This window comes from Anopheles cruzii, chromosome 3, assembly GCF_943734635.1.
Source record: "Anopheles cruzii chromosome 3, idAnoCruzAS_RS32_06, whole genome shotgun sequence".
NCBI classification, from domain to species: Eukaryota; Metazoa; Arthropoda; class Insecta; order Diptera; family Culicidae; genus Anopheles; species Anopheles cruzii.
Window position 1 is genome coordinate 9307729 of NC_069145.1, and position 25075 is coordinate 9332803.

The 25075-nt window shown below is 47.6% G+C and overlaps 3 protein-coding genes across 3 annotated transcripts; 1 reads left to right on the forward strand and 2 right to left on the reverse strand.

Annotated features, from left to right (window-relative positions):
* Positions 1-504: 504 nt before the first annotated feature.
* Positions 505-16341, forward strand: LOC128272544 (synaptic vesicular amine transporter-like). Its single transcript, XM_053010370.1, has 8 exons — positions 505-557; positions 3667-3904; positions 14034-14183; positions 14261-14399; positions 14485-14543; positions 14751-15346; positions 15408-15604; positions 15755-16341. The coding sequence occupies exons 2-8, from the start codon at positions 3691-3693 to the stop codon at positions 16089-16091; spliced, it is 1692 nt and encodes a 563-aa protein (XP_052866330.1). The 5' UTR covers positions 505-557; positions 3667-3690; the 3' UTR covers positions 16092-16341.
* A 4691-nt stretch (positions 16342-21032) lies between these two features.
* Positions 21033-23905, reverse strand: LOC128273128 (polyphosphoinositide phosphatase). The gene is made up of 4 exons (XM_053011047.1): positions 23786-23905; positions 22117-23713; positions 21453-22047; positions 21033-21386 (listed from the first exon to the last, which is right to left on the reverse strand). The coding sequence occupies exons 1-4, from the start codon at positions 23855-23857 to the stop codon at positions 21077-21079; spliced, it is 2574 nt and encodes an 857-aa protein (XP_052867007.1). The 5' UTR covers positions 23858-23905; the 3' UTR covers positions 21033-21076.
* A 212-nt stretch (positions 23906-24117) lies between these two features.
* Positions 24118-24873, reverse strand: LOC128273503 (ATP synthase subunit s, mitochondrial). Its single transcript, XM_053011476.1, has one exon. It carries the CDS (start codon positions 24871-24873, stop codon positions 24265-24267), a length of 609 nt encoding a protein of 202 aa, XP_052867436.1. The 3' UTR covers positions 24118-24264.
* Positions 24874-25075: the final 202 nt, after the last annotated feature.

Consider the following 25075-nt stretch of genomic DNA (forward strand, 5'->3'; position numbering starts at 1 on the left):
ACACACACACACACTAACCGGTGTGTGTGGTTCCGTGGGCCAAGTGTTAGAGAGCGCGCACGATAAGACGGCGCGGGCGTCCGCGGCTTCTCAGAAGAAATTTGTTTTGTTAGTTGTTCTTGGCGAACCGTGCGGAGAGCGTCGCGTCTACACAACACCTTCGCCAGGTTCGAGGTCCGCCGATCGGTTTCTGCTCCGCATTTGTGGCTGGTTTCAAGAACTTAGTTTCGCGTGGATAACTCTACTTTTAATCACAACCGTAACTAGTGTTTGGCGGACTCATTAGTAGCGTTCGATTAAATTAATACCTCGACGTATCGGCGGCGAAATAGGGAACCCTTCGGCCACGTGTTTCGGGCCACCTGTGTAAACTTCCAATTTCGATCGGGCTTTTTTTTTCTTGCTTCGCTTTCGCTGGTGATCGCGCTGGAGCTCACTTGTGTGCTTAACTGATTGATGGATAGCCGCCATCGGGCTCTGTAGGCTGTGTAGTGTTGTGAATTGTGGCCCCCGAAAGCCCGCGTGGTGAACGCGAGTCCTATCTATTGCTACAGAAGGTAATGCAAAATGTTGCCAGAAAGTCGAGAAATTCATTCCCTAAACGCAGCTCGAAGGGGAACGCACTCTGGTCCAACTCTGGCCAACCTTCGACCTTCGTTCGCACTCGAGTGTTAACATTGTCGTGTATCTTTGGGGCCGTGGTTCCGTTGGACCGAAAGTGAAGCGTAAACAAGCGTCAGGGGAATTGGGCAATCTTTTTACGCCTTAAGGTGTGCCACAAAGTAAAGCATCATCAACCTTCTTCAAATAATGCAAACGTCCCGTCCCGAAAGCCTCGCGTGGCGTCAAGTGTTGCGAAAAAAATCTTGCTCGTTGCCTGGAAGGTGATTTATGATGATTTGCCGGTGGAACTTGTTGCACTTGTCCGGGGTCCGGGTGGGCGGGTGTGTACTTTCCCCTTCTCCGGTGCTATTTGCATCGGGATTCTGGGACGTGACGGATCGCCACGACAAAAAAAGTGACTAGCAACGTGAACAATTAACGGCGATAATTGGTGTTTTGTTAAAAATCCTATTAAAACGGGATCCACCTCCACCTCGCGTTCGTGAACCGGAAGCACCCGGAAAATGGATCCACCAGCAGCCGACCAGGAACTCGGCGGGGCTCCCTCTAGAGTGCTCGGGTTAGCGAGATCGTTTCGGTACGGGTCCGGTGCTTAATTGCCAGAAATGAGGAAGTTGGCGCAATGGAATCAGCCCGTGCCGAGTACGCCAACGAGTTGGCAGAGACTCACGTCGTTTGCCGCGGTGGCCGTGTACGGTTACCCCGCGCTCTGAAACACAATCTAATAACGGGCCATTTCGTCTCACCTACTGGCGGTAAGCCGACCCGGGGACCGGTGACATTCATTGGCCACGGCCACCACCACCACCACCATCGCCGGGCTCGATTAGCACGTGACCGGCTGGCCGCGTTCTGCGCCACGGCAAACTTGCAACTTGCAACTTGCACTCGGAGTCAGTGAGCATGTGCCGCGCTCATCAGCCGCTCAATCATCTGTTGCCACACGCCGCACGGTTCACAGTAGATCAGAATCTCTACCCCGCCAACCCGGCTGATGGCCGGTCAGCCAGCCGACCAACCAGCCAGCCAGAGAGAGAGAGAGAGAGAAACGCGACATACTAAGACCCTCAGGGGGGGCCCCTAAGCACTGCTAAGTGGGCCCCAACGACAAGGCCGTTCTGGGGGTGGGATTATGAATGCAGAGTCCGGGGGATGGCAAGCTCAAGGAAATTTCGCACTTTGGGAAAAGTGATGCATCATGTGCCTCCTTGGCCCTAACCTGTTGCTCTACGCTCGTGTGGGGGCCCGAGCGTACGGTCAATGTCAGCGAAATGGCAGCGATCCCTCCGTGGGTAGTGATCTGTGGAATACTTAAGAAGTGAAAACGGGCATAGGAGCTCAGCCTAGTTAGATGCGGTTCAGACAACGACGATTCCAACCGGACAAGGACAAGGGAACTACAAAGTAACATTATAGGGTAACTTTACCTTGCAACTAATTCGTTGGAAACACTATACTCGCGAGATTATCTGCATTGGTTTTCCCAGCGATGGTCGTTATGTCTTCAAAATCGCCCACGATCCGCGGCATTATTGAAAACTTTTAAAAATATCGTTTTGAAGACAGCAATCGGATGCTGATGAACCATAAACTATTTCATTTGGAACAAAACTCCTTTTTCGAGCACGCGATTGATAGTGTTTTAATGAAATGAGACACTCTTTTTTCAAATAATGGTGGCCGAGATAGTGGTAGCGACGACGTATCCTGAACACGTGACAGCATTAGTAGTGATATGTTTCCTCGGAAATATCAGGTGCAATGGATATAAAGAAATCGGAGCTAATCCTAAACCCTGATCATCCGCTTTTATCGAAACCATCGCGTGGTACAGTGCATTAAAAATCGGTTAATACATTGTGAAAGTGTGATTAGAAGTGAGGGTTTAGGTTGAGAAAATGACTCTCAAAACAAATTACGGTCTACAAAGTAAAAGGCCATCGAGTGGACATCGTACATCGCACAGTGTACATTTTACACAAATAAGCTAATTGAAAGATTGAATAAACACAAACCTAAGGATAGGACGAATAAGGATAGAAGATGACGCATGTTACTCATACACTTTGTCTCGTTTGGTTGACAAGTGGGTCCTGTTTGTGGCCATCCTCACCAATTCCTGGAATTGTTCAAACACGCCCCGAAGTGCCGGATTAGATGCGGGTTGTTCAAAAATAGCATGGAGCTTCCAAAAATAGCCAATCTGAATCCTTCCGGACGGTCCTACTGGTACTTGAAACGATGGTGGTATTTGAACTGATGTAAAAAAGTGAATATTAGCATAAAGTATTCATTCCATCTGCATATTGCTCTACGCAATACAGGACCCGCGATGGACGCTAAGTGCCGTGGAAATTACCAATTGATTTCGAAACGGTTCACCAACGACATTAGCTGCGACATAATTTATCAGATCATTTCACTTCGCGACGAAAGTGCTTTTCGCCGAAGAAGCCCTCCTTGTGTGTCCCGGCGGACCCGTCCCTTCCCTCGCGTTGCCTGCCGTGGCCCGTGCGACGGTGGAAATAAAAGTGTCGCCTTGGGAAATCATGAAACATCGGTCGCGGAAAGATGGCTTTCCAATTGCTGTACGACAAGTCTGCAAGTCTGCTGCGTAATATTGGTCGCAGCATTACGGACAACAATCCTAATCATCGTCCCGTTCCGGTCTGCGGTTCGGCGAACGGACGCGAGACTCCCTGCGGAAACGTCTCACTTAACTGTGTGCCACATTTTTTGCTCACGATTTTCTTTGCAAAAAAGGAAAACAGGACCCGGCTCCGACCAACCCGGACTTGGAGCACTATAATCTTGGCCGACGGCTTTGATCCGTCCGCTACATTTTCCCGTTCACTAGCTGGCACGCCAGGGCTACCGCAATGGTGGCGCCCGAAGGTAATCCGCTTTTCATTTTCAATCTCTGTTCTCTCTGTTCCGTTTCCGGTCACGCCACGCCCCTCTCGACCATCGCCGCCGCCGCGGGGATGTAAATGGGACCGAACAACGACGACGGGGCATTTTCGGTTTTCGGCTCCACGGTAGCCCCCGGTGGTTGAGTAAGCTGCAATGCAAGCAACGGTCTCGGAGGGCAACGGTCAGGGACCCAACAGCAGCAGTACCGGCACCGGCACCAACCACTGCACGTCGCCGAAACTTCCGCCACCCGGCTCGTGGGCCTCGCTCAAGAACAACGTGCTAAGATGGCGCGGCTCGCGGAAACTGGTGCTCGTCATCGTCGCCATCGCACTCCTGCTCGACAATATGCTGCTGACCGTCGTTGGTAAGTAGAAATCGTCTGCAGTTACTGTGGCTAATTTTCTTTACTTGAACAATTCCAATCACAATATTGTTGGGCTTCGTATCGAGGGTATCGAATTGATCGTGTTTAAAGTGTGTCAACATTTGGTGTGCCTTAAATCACTTCCAGCAAACACGATAGAGTGGAAACAGTACGAATTTGACGTGTGTTTCGTGTGTACACTATTTCTACAAAAAATTTATTCCGATTTTCCATGCTGCTGCATACTCTGAGACTTAATCCAGGACATTCCCATATGGGTGCTTTGTTTGATAACTATTCCAAGTTCATACTTTGGTAAACGATTACAAGATATAGCAAAAAAAAGCCTTTCAGAAATATATTCGCCCGGCACAGTCCATACGTTTATTGACTGTCTGGCTGTCCTAATCCTAACACATATTGGCCCAACAATTTCCAACTATAATGTAAGCTTTCTACAACTTATAGGTATAAACGATACCGACCTGAACGACTCTGATCCTAATCACTTGGTCGCAGGTTAGATTAATGTTTCGCGTAAACGAATCAGAAAATATAAGATACATAATCAACAAACCAACAAACCCCCTAAAAAGATGAAAGAAGCTCCACTCTCAAAATCTCTGAAAGGATAATAACAACAACATCACCAAGGGCATCCCTTGAAACAGTTTTAATTAATTTAATAGATGATTTTTGTCCTTTTTTAAAATCAAGTGGGTTCGGGAAACTTCAAAATTGGCTGGGTAGAATTCTTTTCATCTCACGCGCAATAGACGCTGTCAAGCGATAGTAGTTGTTCCCGTCCCTTGTCATCCTTGAGTGTCAATGTAGGCGGCGTGGTAAAATTACAAATTCAACCATAAACCACAATCGCTTCCCGCAAACCTTTCCCCCGCCAGCGATCATTTACGCATGGATTGATAGATCGATATTGATTTCTTAAGCTCCTCTCGAGAGGCCGGAGCACTCTACACCGGGACTAGAACCGGAAACTTTTCCCATTTTTGCCCATTTAACGATTTTTTTTTGCGAGCAGCGATCCGCCGGCTACCGGCTAAAGTAGCATTTAGTTAATTACACATCAGCTGCAGGAAACCATTAAGTGAAAGAGAGAGAGAGAGAGAGAGAGCGGGAGAAAGCAAAAATAGCGGAAATTGTCGTTGAGCGGCGACGACGTTCGCGTAATGGTTTTCACTCCATCATGGCACTCTTGAGTGAAAATTTGCTTCACTCCCGCTCGGAGGGAAACGGAGAGCTTCGCCTATCACAGTCGTCTGACAGCGAAACGCAAACGCCTACTAATAAAGTAATCAACAGCAAGGATAAAGTCGTCCACGCGGATGACGATGAATCACTCCACCAGCGGATTGTTTGTGGTTAGGTTTTCTTTTGAAGTAATACAATCCACTGGAGGATGCACGGCACAGTTCAATAGAAGAAGAGGAATTCTCAAGCGGGCCCATTAGCGACTTTGCTAAGGTAGTGTCTTCTATAACAATTGTCAGATAAGAAAAGGTTGGTTCCCTATTCATTTGGAAAACTCCTATTTAACCGCAGACTTAGAGAATGATGAATGATGGCAGTACTAAATATCCACTTTGGGAATCCGTGTCTTGAAGATAGAGTTAGATTGAATGTGACCATTGTTTTCAAGCTTCCTTAGCCACCGTGGTTCTGTCTTCTTCGCACAGTGAATTGCAAGAATTGTGGCCAATTTTGCCACCAAAAAGGCAAAGCTAAGGAAAGCGCGAAGAAAAGGCACGCTAATATTGCAAAATTTGTTTCTTTAAGGGTAATTTTCGAGCTCCTTTCATCATGGCAAGTGCTCATCCAGCTTTATCCCGCTGCCTTCTCCCTAAGGCAACTCCTAATCGTCCGCGCGGGTCCGCTTTCCGTTAAGTAAAATGATTCGCCTTCGCCTCGGAGGCACTTTGCTGCTGCGGATCTGCCCTTTCAATCCCAAGCCCGGGTCCGGACCGGAAATGGCAAAACGGAACCATTTTCATGCCGGAATCGGGCCACAATCCGGTGACGGTTGCAGACGACGCGGTTCACTCAAATTACTTTTCACTTTGTGCGCCTCCGGCAGTGCTTCGCTATGCAGTGTCGTGGCTCCTTAACATCTTCCACGGGCGCACGATTTATTGCCCTACGTTTTCTCGACTGAATGTAAAATAATGGGCCACCAAATTCCACGAATTGGTTGCTGCACATTCCCCCGGGTGGAGGACGAATTGTACTAAGCCGAGTAGAAAATCATCAAGTAATACTTAACACAAAACTCTTAATGCACTAACCAAACTCGACGTCGGGAGTGGCTTTGCTTGTTCTGGTTCTGGTACGGAGAACTGCTCAATCCTATGCACGCTGCTGCAAGCTGCAAAGGATCTAGCAATGGTTGCGAACGAGTTGAACCGAGGATAAATCATACGGAAACAGCTACTCGCATAAAAACCACCACCAGCAGTGTGGCCAACAATGGTGTGGCCTCAAGTGCGGTGCCGACCAAGAAGTCCGATGTTCTTTTTTGTCGTTCCCGACACTCATTCACCTCCAACTTGTTGCATTCATCTCGCATGCAGCGTGAACGGATGTGCACGACGGGCGGCGACGTCGGGACCAAAAGGATGCCGGCGACCGGATTGGTGCCCGGAAACGGCAACCACCGGTTGAGTTCAAGGCTGCGTCCTTTTAGTCGGGAACGTCCTTTAGCTACAATGTGTGGTGAGCAAGTAGCAGCTTCATTGTTTCGAAAGCACGACAATGGTAATGCGGCTGCAGCAGAGTGGGTTAATAACATAATTATGCTCCCCGAAGAGTGTCAATTGAAACGAAAGGGTTTTAGAATTGGGTATCTCCCGCAAAATGTGATTTACACTTCCGTCCATATCAGCGCCCCGTGGTGGTGTTCCACATTCGCGTGCAGTCCTTGTTGGGCAGAAAACGCGTACGCAAATGGGGCTTACAAACCACAAAACGCAATCAATTTTACAGTTCTATGAGGGTTATTTACTTCACCCATACCGGGGGCCTCCATTTTCGTGGATAAGTCAGACCCAGCTCAACTGGTGGACACTTTTCCGGCGGGCGAGTTATCGCACGTACCGCACAAACCGTTAATTCAACCCTCGGCTCGGGACGGTCCCGGTGTAAGATAATCCGCCCAGATGCGGATAACGCCCCCCGCCCCCCGCCCCTCTCTCTCTGTCTCACTCACTTAAGTACCACGTATGCGCGATGACCACCACGATGTTGACCCTCGAACGGAGGGGCCTCCGAGGCTAAATGTATCACCGACATCCATTACGGACGAGCGCAGCGCACTCCACCGAGAGTCGTATTTCATGTATGCGAAACATCCGATTGCAAAAAAAAGGGTGAACCACTGGACCGGCCGTGTTCCGTGGCCGCCCCGAACCACTCGAACCCACACTCGAGCCGATTGCCGGTCGGAGCTGCCCGATTCGAAGATAAAAAGGGTCTCCCGAAATTTGGGGAACACCATAAAACACGCGGCTCGCGAACGCTTACAGCGAATGGTCGGCCACGGATCACGGTGTATTAAATTATTTGCTGATTTTATGCAACCGGAAGTTTGCGTGTGTTGCGCGTGTAGTGCTGGGAGTAAATAGGGGGAAATAAAACACTACATGTTCGATTCCGGCACTCGCCCGGGTTCCCGGTTTCTGTCCTGCCCATTTGATCCCTGAACCGTTGTGGCAGGATGAAGGTTTTTTTATATATATTTGAATCCATTTGAAGTCGCCCGTGACGGAAGGCCATCGCCTGCCGGTGACAGAGGGCTGCCCAATCGGTGGAGCCTGATCTGATCGATACAAAGCGTTATTAATCATCCTTCGGTTTCTCTCTCTCCTGCCCGCGTGTGTGTGTGTTTGATTCGAAAAATGTCACACACAGGGCCAACAGAAGTGGGTCAATTTTTGATGGAGTGCTTCACATCCGGCCGGGCAAGCGCTGCGTGTGAGGCGTTTGTTGGTCCCTCCTCAGCTCACCTTCGCAAACCGAAAGCCGAACGGACACAAAACATGCTGGGACGAATTGACCCGCCATTGATGGTTGTCGATGTTAATTTAATTTTGATTTGATGTGACAATTTGTACCCACTCTGTGAGGTGGCGATGTGTTGTTCTATTTGTTTAAGCATAATTACGTTTTACACTTTTGTTTTCTGTAGAGCACACATATTAAATATGGTTCTTTCGTTTTCCTTGTTTATTCCTTTATCTATCTTTGGAGTTTTATTGGTATGCTTTAATTGTGCGGTCCTGTGAGGTTCTGTGGATTTTTAGGTTTATTTTATGTTTCTGTTTTAGTATTTTATATAATTAAGTTATTTTAGTCACACATGCCCTTTAAATTAATTAACAATTACATTTTAGTAAGCTTAACGTAAGTAAGGCTGAAAACGTTTCAGTTGTTCATTTATTTCACAACAACTGAAACCTTCCCATAAGATTATCTCAAACCATCGGTGAATGTGAAAATAACGAAAAGTAAAAGACAGATCCTCGGCGATCTGTCGGCCCACCGTTCAAGCACACGGTTCACTTCCAATCGTTCCAGTTGCCAGCCATCAAACGCCCCACCGTGGGGCTCTGTTACACACGGAACGAAGGCAACATAATTTTCCGATTAGCAGCCATTACCGATTGGTTGGGCAAAGAAAAAACGGAGCACCACCAGTGACAATGAATCACGGCCACGCCGACTTCCGTCGTTTGCCGCGTGTTTATCCTTCTTGCGTGCGTGTTCCGTTCCGTTCGGGGGGCTCCGCTGTGGAAATGGTCAACTCAAATCGAATCCTTGCCGGGTGCCAACTCGTTAACGTGTGTGAAAGCACCGTACTTCGACCGTACGGATGGAACGGATAGCCCGCGCGGCCCGGAGTCAGTGAGCTGAAAATGCGGTTTACTTAAGTTCTTCCGGTGCCGAGACCCTGTCAGCGCCTTGTATGTGTGTGCGTGTGTGGAAATGGAGGCGCCTAGTGGCGCGTGAGTCCTGCCTGTGAGTTCTAACTTGTGGATTATACCGATAATGAGGGTAGGTCCCGCATCGCATCAGAATCGCCATTAGAATTGGAGATGCGAGCTGTGAACGGCGTTGTGAAAGATTACTTTTGGCACTCGAGAACGGGGCCAGCCCACAACAAAATTTATCAACAAGTGGCCAACGGTGTGCGGGAAAGAAGAAAAAAGAGGGCCAACCCTTAAAGATACCGTTCCTGGCTTCCGGCCACCGTATATGTTTCAGCCGTATCGTGCTCGTTGGCACGTTTCGCTGCCTGAAAGCACTCCGTCTGGTCCGTCCGTCGGCTGGCAGAGCCCGAGCCAGTCTCAACAGGACCGACGTCGGCAAGTAAGTAAGTTAAGCCGCACCAAGTGGCAAAAACCCACATCTCCACTAGCAGTCCACGCAGGCGGCGGCTGAGGCGGCAGCAGAAGACAACCCCGAGATTGCGAAAAGTGTGCTCCGAATGGAAAAGCTGTGTCGTTTGGGGTGCTTTATAATGTCTTAATCACCATATAACTTCGAGGGACGTGATAATATTGCCCATTGTTCCGTTCGCTTTATCGCCCTGAAAGCATACGTATGTTTTGCGACAGAGTGTGCTCCGGCACCGGGAATACGGGTGCGTGTGTGATGACTAATCGGTACGGTATCTGTCACACAGCCATAAGTAATAAGCAAACCGTCGGGAAGCTGCCCTTTTGAAGTCGGACGAAGTCCGTACCCCCCGGCCCGGGACTTTCCGGGCTGCCGGAAGCGACGGCAATAGATTTACAACGGATGCAGAGGGGTTGCTTTTTTTAAATAATAACCCTGCTCTATCTACCATCCCGGTAACGGACCGGTAGTTTATCAAAGGAAATGTGTTTGCTGGAAGAGTGCATCAAAATCGGACTGTCATATGGACTGGTTTTGACGTTTCATTAAAAAGTAAACGATCGAAGCGTGCCTTTGTGTGCTGATGGCAGAGCGAGATAGCCTGCAAACAGCGAAACTAAAACCCTGCCAAGGAGTTAAGGCCGTGAAGTAATCTAACCACCAGCAGCATCCCTTTGCCAGTGCCAGAGATTATCGGCGAGGACCATCAGTGACGCCCTATACTTCCCCAAAATTGGACGTAAACTAGTAACGGCTTGGCTGCCTGTCAACAATGGGTCTACCAGTTGCCGTACTTCGGCCGCTTAAAGCGTTGTTCCACTTCTTGCGGTTAGTACAGTTCGGCTCACGTATTTCGGTTCCGTTTGTTTTTCTGCTCTCCTCCGTTTCGGGCCCTCGAAAGTATCGCACACACCGCAGACGACTTTGCTATTTGTCCACTTGTTCGGGTTGTTACTAACTCTCGGTGGCCCGGTAGATCCACTTCTGTCACGGCAATCTGTTTGACAACAAATCAAAGGGAGACTCAAACGGGCATTTTTCACCACTCGCGCGCGGCTCCGTAGCGATAATGACAAAGTCGGTCACCGTCAGACACACGGCCCGCCGGGCGCCGTCGTCCGGTACCGAACGAAAGAGGACCCTCGAAGGACTCAGCGGACTCGTTAGTGGCCCTTACGGTGCTTAAGCATGGTGCTGCGAACGCGGAACGGTGTAGTTCGCAAGTAGACGCACGCCGCCGAAAGGATGACGACAAATGTCACGACTCAAGGCCCTGGCCGGGTCCGGGCAGCGAACCGGGCACCGAGAGGAAATCATTTATAATTTACCACAACGGTTTACCGTCATTGGTTTAATTTGGCATTGTTATTCGCAGTGACGACGATTTACGGTATGCAGACCCGGAGCAATGTCGGGCAAAGGAATGCCACAAAATGACGACGGTTGTGGGACGCGCGTGTGTATTGGCTTCCGGCACTATTTTCCGCCGACATTGGCGACACATTCCACTGGCGTGTGGTCGGGCCGGGTGCAGATGCCGAGACGTTCCGGAAGATGAAGATGTCAAATGGACAGTATTTGAAAGTCTCGTTCCATTGAAAATGGTTTATCTGAATGGTTTCGAACTGGTTTTGTTCAGGATAATCGCACAATGTTTGCGTTAACCGACAGCATTAACAGAAATTAGTTCCGGATTTGATAAACTATATCCAACTTTATAAACCAAATCGCATTTTTACGTTATTTATTTGTTTCATAACATTTAAATAGAGTAAACATTAGCTACTTATGTCTTACGTTTTATAACTTGAACTAGATTTAAATACATTTTACTTGACCGGTTTCCGGACCGGTTTCGATAAATGAGTGAGTGGTTGAGTGGTAGTTAATGTAAACATTACAACATTCCATTTTTTTACGGATGTAACGGAGCTGGTGCACTTTCGGCGAACCGTGCAATAATTGTGACTAATTTTCGCCACTTACTTTCAGCCTTAACTGGCCGCCGTAGAGCAACTGATAAATGTTAGAACTAACAGGTTTCACTTGTTAGAAACCTGTGCGCTCCTCTCGAAACTGATTGCATTAATTTCGCACTGGCCCCGGCACTAGTTAGCGCTGCTGCCGTGGCGATGCCGATGTTTTCCCACTATTAGATTTTCATGCTCGAGCTCGGGCACCCGGAACCGGTGAAAACAAAACCCAATTATGTACCAATTTCTTGTCCAGTGACCGGAACGGTGGCGAAAGCTTGTCCAGTGAGCTGGGACGGTGCGCCCCGGTCAAGTGCCGCAACTGCAGATGCTTTTGGAAGAATGCACACAATCGAGCTTAATGTAGTAATGTTTTATAGAAATTAAGTTCACAGATTGAAAGGTACATTAACGACTACATTCTGGTGTTATAAAATCAAAATAATAATGTTTTAAACAGTTTATTTGTATGGCCGCTTCAAGTGCTAAGTGAAATGTGTTGGCCCGGACCCGGACCTTTTGATTGCAATTTAAATAAATAGACCAAGACCTAACCAGTAGTAGGACACAAATGGCAAAAAAAACACGGCAAATGGGTCCGCAACACAACACTATACCAAGGACCAAGAGAGAGAGAGAGAGAGAGAGAGAATGGTCGCCAACAGCAAACAATCGACAACCTGGGCGCGCCCACCATTACCGCCCAGCTCGTGTTCCGGTGGTGGTGTTGCAAATTGTTATCACAGGCCCGGACAACTCTGCCGGGCCTCCGGGTTTTCCGTCCGCCCCGGGAAAACCGGGAGTTAAACGGAAATCCCATCCCGGAAGGATGGCACGATGCTGGCCAGCCAACACCAGCAACAAGCTGTTAATTTCTTGTACATTAACGGCTAAACGAGTTAAAAGGGTAATTTAATTGGCCGGCATGCCACCGGCCACACTGTCCCTGCGGGGTCGGGCTGTGTGCGTGTGTCTCTGGTGTGAAAAGCAATTCTCGGAAACAAATTGTAGCTAATCCTTTTCGCTCGAAAAGGCGCGCCCTTGGGTGGATTTTCGCTCGAAAACTCCGGACGCTTCAACGGAAGATCTTCTCCGCTTTAGTGAGCGGCTCGTTTTCTCTGGCCTATTAATTACCTTTCAGAAATCGATTCGGCCCCACTATCGTTCACGGGCCGGCCCCCGACACTTGCACTGTGATGGGGCTACTTCAAAGATCCCGAGGGCTGGTGCTAACCGTCCCGGAAACGGCACCACGTTTTCCCCCATTGGAGAGTAAATTACGAATATTCCACCTCCCTCCGGTTTCGTTCGGCTCGGGGAAGTGTTGAAAAGTGTTCGTTACACCGCGTAGGCCACCGTGGCCGTCTTCAACCTTTGTCTGCTGCTGCTGCCGCCAAAGGAAGGTACGGACGGTATCGGGTCCGATGAGATGCACGAATAGGTACCCTGGCCACAACGCAGGACTCAGGGCCCTGAAAGCTTGGTTCGGCCGTAATTGAATCATCGAAATTTATTCAATTACCAAATGGTACGCCCTTTCATGTGCTGCCATCATTTCTTCACGTTTTCCTGCTTTTCATCATCGTGAGTCTGATTGTGTCTCTGATCTTAGGGTTCGGTACGGTGATGCCATCACCGAGCTGCCTCGCGTCAGCATGGAGTGGTACCGAACATAGATCTATGCCACCCGAGAACGGATACGCTGATCGGTAATTGCTTTCCGGTACATCAGGCGGGTTTGATGTGAGCTGCTAATGCCGGTCGATCGATACACTTCAAGAGCTGTAAATAACGCAAGACGTCAATTCAAATGGCTGAACTTTTGCTGAACAAAAATACAAAAACCTAAACGGATCCCGGTGCCTATAGCCTATTTATCAAGGATTCACGATGAGTAGACATATTAGCAGATTGTTTGCAGTTATTACCACTCGAGCGCAAGTTTGTAGACGGTGCTACGACAAGAGACAAGGAACTACACAATCGAAAACTAACAAACCAAATGAAGTTACCCATTTTCACATCGTCAACGGTACGCAACATTTGGTGGCCGGTGGAGTAGGCAGCTACTTCCTGGTTGGGTCGGTTCCTCCAAAGGGTACGCCCGAGCGACGGAGATTGACAGTTTAATTTCAACTTTCATTTAAAACTAAGATAATTCAATTACTCCACTCTCGGTGCGAACGAAGAACCACCGCATCGTTCGGCTACGTCGACGGCTTTCGGTATCGTCGTCGTCGTCGCTACATCAAGTTTGGTTTTGGTCTGTGATTGGTTGTCTAGTTCGTGGTTACGGCCGTTGCAGGCTGAGCCACGCTGATTTCGTTATCTGCCCCGGCAACGACATCGACACCAGGCACCCAACAAGACGATGACATCGATATTTGTGCACCGGAAATGGTCCGTGGCTTCCGGGGCCGGACCCCAGCATCGTGTGTCCACCAGCGATTGGCCTCCGTGCCCGACGAGATGATTCACTTGTTGAGCAGAGTTTCCGACACTGTGGCACTGAGCGGTGTGCAACATGAAACACGCCATGTTTTCCGTCATAAAGCCGTGGTCCACACAAAATGTGCTCATGTGACTTACACGGTTCGCGGTAATAAACTCCTCCATTTGGCACCATCCGGAACATCAATCTACCGATTAGCGATAGTGGACCGTGTTGCCGGCTACCGCGTTTACGACAGCCTGCTGGCCTGTCGTGCTACTTTTAACGATCGCTTCCGGTCCTTTGCTCCTTCCAGTGCCAATCATTCCCGAGTTTCTTTACGACATCAGACACCCGGATGCACCGTTGGCCAGCTTCCCGAAAACGCCACCGACCACTCTGTCACCGTGCGAGAAGGAATCGACTACCCCGTACAATGGAATCGACATCACCACCCAAGGTTACGGTAGGTTCTCCGGTGCACCCGGAGCACTGTTTTCAGTTTTCGTTAACTAGTCACTCTGCTGGTTCTGCTCTCGGTAGACAATGCCAGCTGGTACGCGGAACGGGAGGAACGGCATAAGGAGCTGGTGGAGGAAACGGTCGAGGTTGGGCTTATGTTTGCGTCGAAGGCGTTCGTTCAGCTGCTGGCCAACCCAATCGTTGGACCGCTGACGCACAAGTAAGGTCGAAGTTGCCTCAAACGCTGACCGCGTCGTTGATCGGCTTTCGGGCATTAACGTTTACGTTTTAAAATTTATTCACAGAATAGGTTACAGCATTCCGATGTTTGCCGGGTTCGTCATTATGTTTATATCCACTTTGAGTAAGTACATTTCAGTGAACCATTCTTGTTGCATCTATTTGCATTTGCGGATTGCATACCTTCGGGAGTTTTTAATGAAGCTCTCAGATACTGAAAATAAACTGCGCCTGAAAACATGCAATGCAAGGCAAAACTGGATTAAAAAATACCATCAATTAGCTTTCGTTTTTATGTCCACCTTTTACTAACCTTTACCATTCGCTTCAGTCTTCGCATTCGGAAGAACGTACTCGGTGCTGTTTTTGGCCAGAGCGTTGCAGGGGATCGGTTCGTCCTGTTCGTCGGTGTCCGGCATGGGTATGCTAGCGGACCGATACACGGACGACAAGGAGCGTGGTAACGCGATGGGTATCGCACTCGGTGGCCTGGCCCTGGGCGTTCTGATCGGCCCCCCGTTCGGTGGCATCATGTACGAGTTTGTGGGCAAATCGGCCCCCTTCCTCGTGCTGTCGGCGCTCGCCCTCGGCGATGGACTGTTGCAGCTGATCATGCTGCAGCCCTCGGTCGTGATCGAAGAGTCGGACCCGCCGTCCTTAAAAGCGCTGGTGACCGATCCGTACATCATCATCGCGGCCGGAGCCATCACCTTCGCCAATATGGGCATCGCGATGCTGGAACCCTCGCTGCCGATCTGGATGATGGACAACATGGGCGCGAGCCGGTGGGAACAGGGCGTCACCTTTCTGCCCGCCTCCATTAGCTATCTGATCGGGACGAACCTGTTCGGGCCGCTGGGTCACCGGATCGGGCGCTGGCTTGCCGCGCTGCTCGGACTGGTCATCATCGGTCTCTGCTTGCTCTGCGTAAGTCACCGTGCCTGTAGGATTTCGCAATTTTCTCTTACCTTTCGCTAAATGGCCACAGATTCCGATGGCCACTTCAATCAACCACCTGATCCTGCCGAATGCTGGCCTTGGCTTCGCCATCGGCATGGTGGACTCGTGCATGATGCCCGAGCTCGGTTACCTGGTGGACATTCGCCACTCGGCCGTGTACGGTAGTGTGTACGCCATCGGCGACGTTGCGTTCTGCCTAGGCTTTGCGATTGGGCCCGCTCTAAGGTAAGGATCTTTTCAAGCTCTTGCGCATCTTCCCCCCTCGAGAATCGTCGCTGACGTCGAAGACTGTCAAAAATTGTTTATTTATCGGTTTCCTTCAAACACTTTTCTTTCGCCATGTGTGTCGCGTCAACCATCCTTGCCCAACACTAGCGGCACCTTGGTAAACACCATCGGTTTCGAGTGGATGCTGGTGGGTATTTCGATCCTCTGCTTCGCCTACGCCCCACTGCTGACGTTCCTCCGGGCGCCACCGACCAAGGAGGAAAAGAAGGTAAGCAACGGCATCGACAACGGTGGGTTAACCCTCGAAAACGGACACTCCACGGCAACGACGACGACGAATGGGGGCCAGGCGGTGGCCAGCGTGACCGCTCAACCCACCGTGAACGGAAAATCGGTAAACGGAAACGGTACAACGATTGAGTCGAGCCAAGAGACAAGTGTGCCCAACCCTACAGCAGGCGAACATTGTGTGACAAAACTGTAACAACTTTCTGGCCGAACGATCGACTCAAAATCGGAAACATTTTACTCAGAGCCTCTCTCTCTCTTTCTGGTCCGGCTGCGGACAATCGATTTTGTGTGCATTTAGAGTTAAAAGTCCGTAAATGCCGACAGTTTGTGTGTGCCAATGTCCACTCCACTAAGCGAAAGCAATCCACTAAGTATACAGCATTGCCAGGTTTAGGATCGGATTGTGGTGTTTGAGATGTAATGTTTTTAGTTTACGCTTATTTTAAGAACTTCTTCCCAACTCCCGTCAACCGTGTACCCTGTACTTTGTAAGAGAACTCTTACGTTAAACCGAATAAAAAGGGGGAGTTTTCCAATTTTATTTGCATCTTTTTTATTTGCTTTGGTTCACTTCAGCGTGAGTATGATTTCTTATGGTTTATTTACTGTTGTGTTTATTAATTATTTTCATATATTTTTGTTTATTACAGTTTCACGCAATTTTACGTTTTATTAAGATATGTGCTCAGGCTTCAGGTTGATGATCTCCTATTTGCTACTACGACTCCGTTCTGTTTACGACGAGTATATACTACTTCAGTATGTCTAAGTATTGAAGCAACCATATTTAAAACATTTTACTCTTTTTTTCGCACTCACAGTCACTCATTGTTGGCGAACGGTCATCGGTGCGGTACGTAACCTACCAAAACGAAGAGGAAGACGAGTAAGGAGCGACTCCAAAGCCCGAGGACGACCACATCCACCCACATACGTACATATAGTAAACGAAGGTATTTGAACATTAATAACAAAAAGTAATCAAAAATTGAAACAACCAAGAGATCAGGATCATTTTAGGCGGCGTCATATTTGACGGCCGCAGTGTTGCACGAGATAAAAAATCGTACAACAAATTTATATAAATCATAGCACGTAAAGACCAACGTTTGTCCGCAAATGGCGCAGCTGAAAGTACTGAAACGATGATGATAGAAAACAGAAAGCAACTGTAAAAGCACAATAATTTGGCGAAACAGGTTAACGCGACTAGCACACTTGTTAAACGAAGCACAGAAAACGAATCGATGCAAAAGGATGAGAACACGAAATTAAACCATAACCATCAGCAGATCGCATTACGCATAAAGTATGCAAAGCGTGTGAAAAAACCAAAAAAAAAACTAACGATATTCACAAATCTACTCTTCAAACACCGTAAACTAACCCTTAGCCGTACCAGCAGGCGCACGCGCGTGGTTCTAACTATAGAAACCGAAACATTTTAAAACACTATAATTACTCCCTGCAAAATACTAAGTCAATCGGTTCCGACCATTACTTCGAGTGGTGTCGTTTCGGATCGCGATGCGCGATCATTCCCGGTTGACGGGTTTTGAGCGATGGCACTCGAAGGAATCGCCGGAATCGACCTAGTCAGCTGCAATCGAACAATCCACACGGCCTCGACGACTCGCCTCGCGAGAAGACATCCCCGATCAACGGTTAGTTGGTTTTGCGATGTGCCGAATTTAGGGCAAGATTTATCGATTCAACAAACGTAGACAGGTCAGTCAAACATGGCCATCGTCGTCTGTTCGATTGACCGAATCGTTCGTAGCCGCACCGCACCGCAAGACTTCCGACGTGTTGGCAACGTGGTGGGTCACGAGCACCACCGGCATCCGGTTTGCATCCCATGCGATGCCGACGGAACTAGAAACTACGATGCCCGGGTGCTGGCTGTTGTTGGTATGTTGGCTGACTGTATCTATGCATGAAAAGACAAAAAAAAAACAATATGAACCATTGTTTCACACTGTTTCACTTTAAAGTATCTTATCGTTACACCATTATCTACCACCTTTCGCGCGTTAGGCGTGAATAGGAACAGGGGCTACAGAAAAATCTGACCAAAATATGGGAAAACACTACGACGTTAATGCGCGTACTATTAGTGCATTGGTTGATAAAACTAAATTGAAATGCCGAACGGTTTTTTTGGTTTTTACTGTGCGAAGAATGTAAAGGCGCTATCGAGATCGATGATGGTACACTTTCCACTGCAGTAAAACTGATCACTACTGTGTCTGTGTCTAAAATAATGAAACCCAAAATAGCGTTGAAAATTTTATTGTGAAAATGATGATTAAAAACGTATATTGCTTAATCGTTTTTCGGTAGAATAAATTAGTGCAAACATCTGAGACTACTCCTCGCGGAACGTGAACAGGAAGCAACAAGTTGATAGTCTCTTTTGCAAAACTTGAATGGCTGCAAGTTTTGCTAGACACTACCAAGAGTGATGGAAGGTACAAGTACTTTAAAAATCATACACTGCTATTATGTTCTATACAGGATAAAAGTAGCTACATACATAAACCCTTGTAGTCTAAAGGATACCATTTCCATGCTCGAACAAGGCGTCTCCACTGGGCGTATTTGAAGGGAAATGAAGAGAGCTATGGTAGACGGAAATCCTTACGCACACTCATCTAACACTAACAATAGCCTCTGAAATGCCTCTAAAACTAAACGGCTACCTACACTCTACAAAACAAATTGTTCACGATGATGAATTGCTGACTCAATCAAAATTTAACATCATACATCGATAATGCGTTGTACAGGTTGCAGGCAAAGATTTGCGCTGCCGAGGGATTTGTGAAACAAACCTTCATTCGTTCAGCACGCTTATGGTTTCACTTCCTGATAGGTGCAGTTAATTTCAGACGCTGACAGGCGCCATCTAATTAGATGAATATGTTTCAAATATCTATCGTGACGATCAGGAGAAGACAATGCTTACAGAAGGCGACTACATTCGATAACCACTTTTAGAAACTAAACGTTACTAGCCCAAAACATATGAAGCCCACTCTAACGAATGGCGCATTGCTCTGTCGTGTGCGTATCCTGTTGTTATCCGGCTTGGTTGGCTGGGGCTTATCTGTTGTCGATCGTTGTGTAATCGTCACCATTCTACCGTACAATGCGTGAACACTTGTGTAGAAAAAAAATCGGTCCATCGTGATCCGTGTTATTGTGAGTTAGACAATAACTTTTGCTGATGTCTCTTTGAACGAGGAAAACGTTTGAACAAACCTTATCACGACTCAAGAAGAAACAATCATACACACTCTAACCCATCTCTAAAAGCTGGAATCGGTGAAGGTTCGCATTTAACTAATCACCTTTACTGCTTCTATAGTTTTCGCTACGCTACATTAATCAACCTTATGAATAATTGTATAATATCGCTGCTGGCGACCACTGGAGCAATGAGCTTTCGATCGCCTCTATAATCCCGAAAGCTGCAAGTAGGCGTACGTGACGAGGTGCTTAAGTTAAACGAATACTCAGAAGTAGTGGCAGTGGTTTCAAAGAAATCGGTTTATTTGATCTATTCTGAATTGTGACGCACGTTGGCTACCAGAGCCGGCCATTAGGCTGGACGGTGCCAACGTTTCACAACGACTGGGCGCAAGGGTTAAACAAACTAAACAACCAATCAAAAGGCTGGTATGGGGTCACACACACACAAACACACATTTACAAAAGTTCACATCGATAAAAAGATGTTTGAAGTATATACCTTAGAAATCAACGTAAGCTATGAAATTCGGTTGAATTTCCATGCGTGCTGTCTCAGCACACGTGTTAGTGTATTTTGCAATTTCAAACTTAGTTCCAAATCCTTTACAACGTTAAAACATGCTTTCAGTCACCGCAACGCCGAACGCAATAAACATTACCGAAGCACCGTTTGGTGTACACAAAATTTGCGTTCGATTCTAATCTCACTGAGTTCAATCAGTACGACTCAAATTCGGTTGCGATGCTCTGTGACCGTGTATCAGTCACGTGTGCATGAGGGAATAATTTGTTTGTTTTTTGTGTTGAGACACATAACAATAAACGAAAAATAAAATAGTAATAAGAGTATTTTAACTCCTTGTTGTGTAAAGACGGCTTTGGGATTATTGTGCAATCCATCTCCAAGTAGACATATTAGCGATTTAAGTATTAAACAACAACGTGAAGCCAAGCCAAACATATAATCTTAGAGAAGCTTGATTGTTATAGACCATTTAAGGCAGAATGATTGATACGATATATATATATATATATAATTTAAGTGAACCACAAATAAAGAAGTAAAGTGTAGGCCAAACAATAAGCATATTTACAAAGCATTAGCCAAACAAGTGGTTTGATCCATTGTACTATTTGATAACCAGACTAGGAATAAAATGTAATAGAATTATGGAAAACACAAACAATCGATCGCTAGACTTAGCAAAGTAATACGCTAGAGCATCGTGCAACAATAATTGCCAATACAATATACAATTTATAACTCCGTACTTGTAGCAGTATACAAATGAGTATATTATATTGTATTAAACAAATAGCTCTAGGAATTATTGAGATGAAGTTATACTGCGAGTGGATGATATTTTGCAAGCGGCCCTTAATGTGGCTCATTTTTTAACTACGTTTATAAATGTATTTCAAGCTGAGACGATTAACAGAAGATCAAGGCAAAAAGTAACAGAAAAAAAGAAATAATAATAAAAATCACTAGTTAAATGGTAGCTACTGAACGTGACCAAAAGCATTTACCAAAAACACAGGCTGCATGCTATTACTATGCTAATAATACTAATATGTACAATCAAGACGAACAAAAATGGGGAACACAGAATAAAGTTGTTGGTGACATCTAACGCTGGGTTTTGCTTTACCATTGATTTCGTAATCGTCGATCGTAATCCGAAAGCCAAACTATTATCATATAGCAAGGTTTCTTTGGTCAAGTTTCTTTCACATTATAAAACCTCTTTCATCGCAACATTGAGCTTATTTGTATGCTTGGTTTTCAATTTTAATCACAAGAACTTTGCCATCAAAATACACAGTATTACAGTATACAGTATTCAATACATACAAAATACAGTATTCAATACATAACAAGCCGATCGAGGAGAAAATCTCGATTATTTTTGAGATAGCTGCTTAGGCGAACATATTCACATATTTACGTATCACCGGGTCACACGCATAATCGGTCATTACGGTGTCCTTCAGCCGGCAATACTTTTCGTATATTGCTCTGCTTGCTTCGCTGACGGTTGGAATCTCCACATCGTTTTTCATATCCATTTTGCTTGCCGAACTACCGGCAACGATTTCATTGTTCTGCATCGACAGTACTCCGCGGTCAGCGACTGGACCATAGCGCTTGTACTGATGATGTGCACCAACGGAGCGTTGCGACCCTCCTGAGACGCTACACATACGATTCATTTCCGCATACTTTTCATATCTGCAAACAAATGGCACAGATTAGTTTCAGACAGCCCGAGACGTCAAACGGCAAACCAACGCATACTTTAACATGTCCGCTTTGTTTGGCATTTTTATCTCGAACCCATAGATATCGTTCGTCATCGGAAACATAGAGCTCAGCGTGACGGGATCTTCTGCCCGGCTGCTGTTGTTACTGCTGCTTGGTGCAGTATTTCGATTGCTCTTGTCCTCCTCGTCCGACTCGGACTCAACGTCCGACCGATCGGATGACGAGCTGTTGGCAGAGCTCGTCGACGACTGCCCGGTGAGCGAAGGGTTCTTCAGCCCAGTATTCTCCTGCCGCCGGATCGGCTCGAAGGGGCTAAAGTTCGACCGAAATGCTGGCACCAAGTTTCGCGACAGATGGCTCAACTGGTAGTCGATGTGCTCCTCGAATGACGTTAGCTTATAATCGTAGTGAAAGTTGGAGTAATAATCAATAATCTCGGCGTCGTTCGAGTGAATCTTAATCAGCTCCTTCACCACGCGATTTTCGTCGCTAACCGCCGCCGGAAGGCACTTCATTACGAACGGGCTGACCCATTGGGTGAGTGGAATTGACGAAATCTTTCGTATGTCATCGAACCGCGAGTTGTGTATGTAAAAGTCCGTTTCCAGGTCCCAGATGTGAAGGGTTTCTGCAAAAAGCAAAGACATGGAGATTGAGAAAAAAAGATTACGAAGCCCTACGTTTCTGCTCAACTCACTATTCACTTCCGCCTTGGAGGGAATGTAGTAGCCGAGGAACAGATTGATACTATGCTGCTTCTCGGTATCGCTGAACGTGTTACTGTAGTACCGACTGAGCGTCTGCATGATATCGTTTCCTTGCGAAGCCCATACCGCTGTTTTGCGATAGGTTTTTATCCGATGAACCAGCTGCGAACCACCGTACTGAAGTGCCAACGTATCGCCATGGTCCTCGTACAGGTTTTCCAGCATCGTAATGCAATCCGACTCAAACTCCAACCGGCGCTCCTTCAGGAACCCCAAATCGTACAGCTGGTGGGCCAACATGCACTTGCCAATCGCAAACTGGGCCGTATTGGTGCGGTCCAAACAGTCCACGCAATTTACGCGCACAATTCCCGTCTGCTTCTGTTTGCGCTCGTCGTCCTGGTAGAACATGCCCGTCTGTAGAATGACCGTTTCGGCTATCTTGGCCAACTTTTCCATCACGTTACCCTTGCCGCGGCTTTTGCGGGCCATATCGAACTCGATGTGCCTGATGCGGAACTGTGGTGGCAGAAACTGGTTCAGATAGTCAACCGTCGACTGCATCTCCTCGCTCAGCAGACACTCGTGGCGACGTTTTTCACGAGTTTTCACCAAATTCAGCACGATCACCGGTGCACCGTAGTGGAACATCAGTCGCTGATAGTGCTTACCGGCCGTTTCACCATACGGATCGGATAGATCGATGGCAATCTGTGGCTTCGGTACCATTTTGCTGACGTCCTGGGACCAGTGCGAAGGCACGGAGCCTCGCAGCTGCGTGAAACTACACATCCGACCCCCATCCAGCACGATCTGTTCCGTTTCTACCTCGTTGGCGACGTCGCCCTGAAAGTTTGCTCCACGCTTGAGGAAGCGAGTTCCGGCGAACCGTGTGCTTCGTCTGGCGATAAGACACACGTACACCTGGCGACCAAAGATGCTGATGCTCGACTGGCTGATGAACCCGTGGATGATTTCCAGCATCCAGTCCTTATGCACGACGCTACCCATCGGTTTCAGCAGGAATGCGTTCCACACGTAGCGCTCCCGTGATACGCCCCGGAAAGCGTACGTTGTCTTCTCCCCGGACCGATTCTGCCACACGAGTGGCTCGTCCTTCACGATATTGCACCGACTGCCGACGAACTTTGGCGGTGCCAAGTTGTACTGCAGACTGTGCGTTAGATCGTAGCTGTAGCTGAAGTAGAAATTGCTGTTCAGGTCGACGTTGGTGAACATTTTCACGTACCGCTGCTCGAGAGGGTGCATCTGCTTGTTGCTGACCGCTTCGTTCACCCGGATCATGGCGGTATCTTTGATCGTATAGATGATGTGCTTCCCGATGAACGCACACCGGGTCCGTTTGGTGACCAGAATTAGGTAGTGGCCCTCGAGGAACTTAACGAATCCCAGCACACCGTACGCACTGATCGAACGGGTGAATGAGCGTGATTGCACAAACTTTCGAATGTCACTCTTTTCCAGCTCATTCGGATTCTCGTAGATCGTCAGATCGGGCGCGCGCCGATCGATCTCCAGCACGCGAAACCGTGTCTCCTTGCTGTTGCTACCGATCAGATACAGTTTCTGGGTGTTTATTAGAAACAGAAAACAGTGGTCAACGGAACAGTGCAAAACGACAGTCTCCACATTGCTTACCGCTTTCGTCTCGAACAAGGCCACCTTCTGTATGGAACTGATCAACGGTTGAAATGCTACTCCTTGATCCATTTTCTGGGTTTTTCAGACTTGCCAGCCTGAAATTTTCCGCCAGGATCCTGTTCCGTATGCCTATGAAAACAACAAACCAACGACGTTCGCTGTCATAGCATTTCATCGAAAAGCCGGGACATCAACAACAATCCGGGACAACAATCGACGAAGACCTGTGTTTATTTTCTGGTTAGTCATATCATTCTTATCTATTTTTAAGAAAAGTTAAGTAATCATTTCCTTTCGTTTACGACTTTTTTTTCTTTATTTTTGTTCGCCACTTTCGACAATTTCTTCAGGAATTGAAATTTCTACGAAGTTGCTCTTTTGTTATTTCTTCTCTAACGAGTATAATCTCTTTGGGACTGTTTTGGGCTGATTTGGGTGGACCAGTTTCAAGACTTTACAGAGATTTGAAAGTATTTTCACGGTTTCATATCAAACTGGCAGGCGGGTAGAGCTGCTTTCAGGTTTTCCTCCACCTTTTGGATATTTTTCACATCCCCCAATTCGAACGTTGTCACCTGGCGCAGCTTCGGTAGGTGCTTCAGTTCCATTAATCCGTGATCGGTTACATTGGCGCACTTTGAAACTTGCACCTCCTCGAGCGTGTTGGCTACGTAGCGCAGTTTGGAGAGCGCCTGATCGTCGATGTAAACGGCATTATGCAGCACCACCTTGCGGAGGCGCGTCAATCCTTCCAGATGATCGAATCCGATGTGCATGATACCGGAATCGGTTCCGTCCAGTTCCTCCATCAGCACCGGCAACGACTCCTCTGGCAGTGCGTTAAAGTGCACGTGAGTTCGGGTGTCTTTGACGAATTTCGCTCGCGCTCCATTCTTCAGCAACCACTCGGCACACAACCGATCCGGTCCCACTTTCTTTAGTCTGGCGCGATCGACACGATTAAACATCATGTTCACGTAGCCCCAGAACGGTCGATTGGTGGTGAAAATCGGGGGTCTAATTCGCAGTGCAGCCGCAGGCTCCATTCTGCAAATCAGCCCGATGGCGGGCCGCAGTGTTAGCATTGTCTACAAAGTGAAGAAATCGATTGCTTCAGACTGTAATCATGCCAATAGGATAGCAAAAGCTTACCGTGCTCCTGTTGTAGAGTTGTTCCTTCCGGTCCCTATGGCCTCTGTTGACAACGATTGACGTTTATGAAAATAAACAAATTATTGTGCAACTCCTTTCGACCGATCTCCCTAAAGTGCCGACAAATGATTTTCA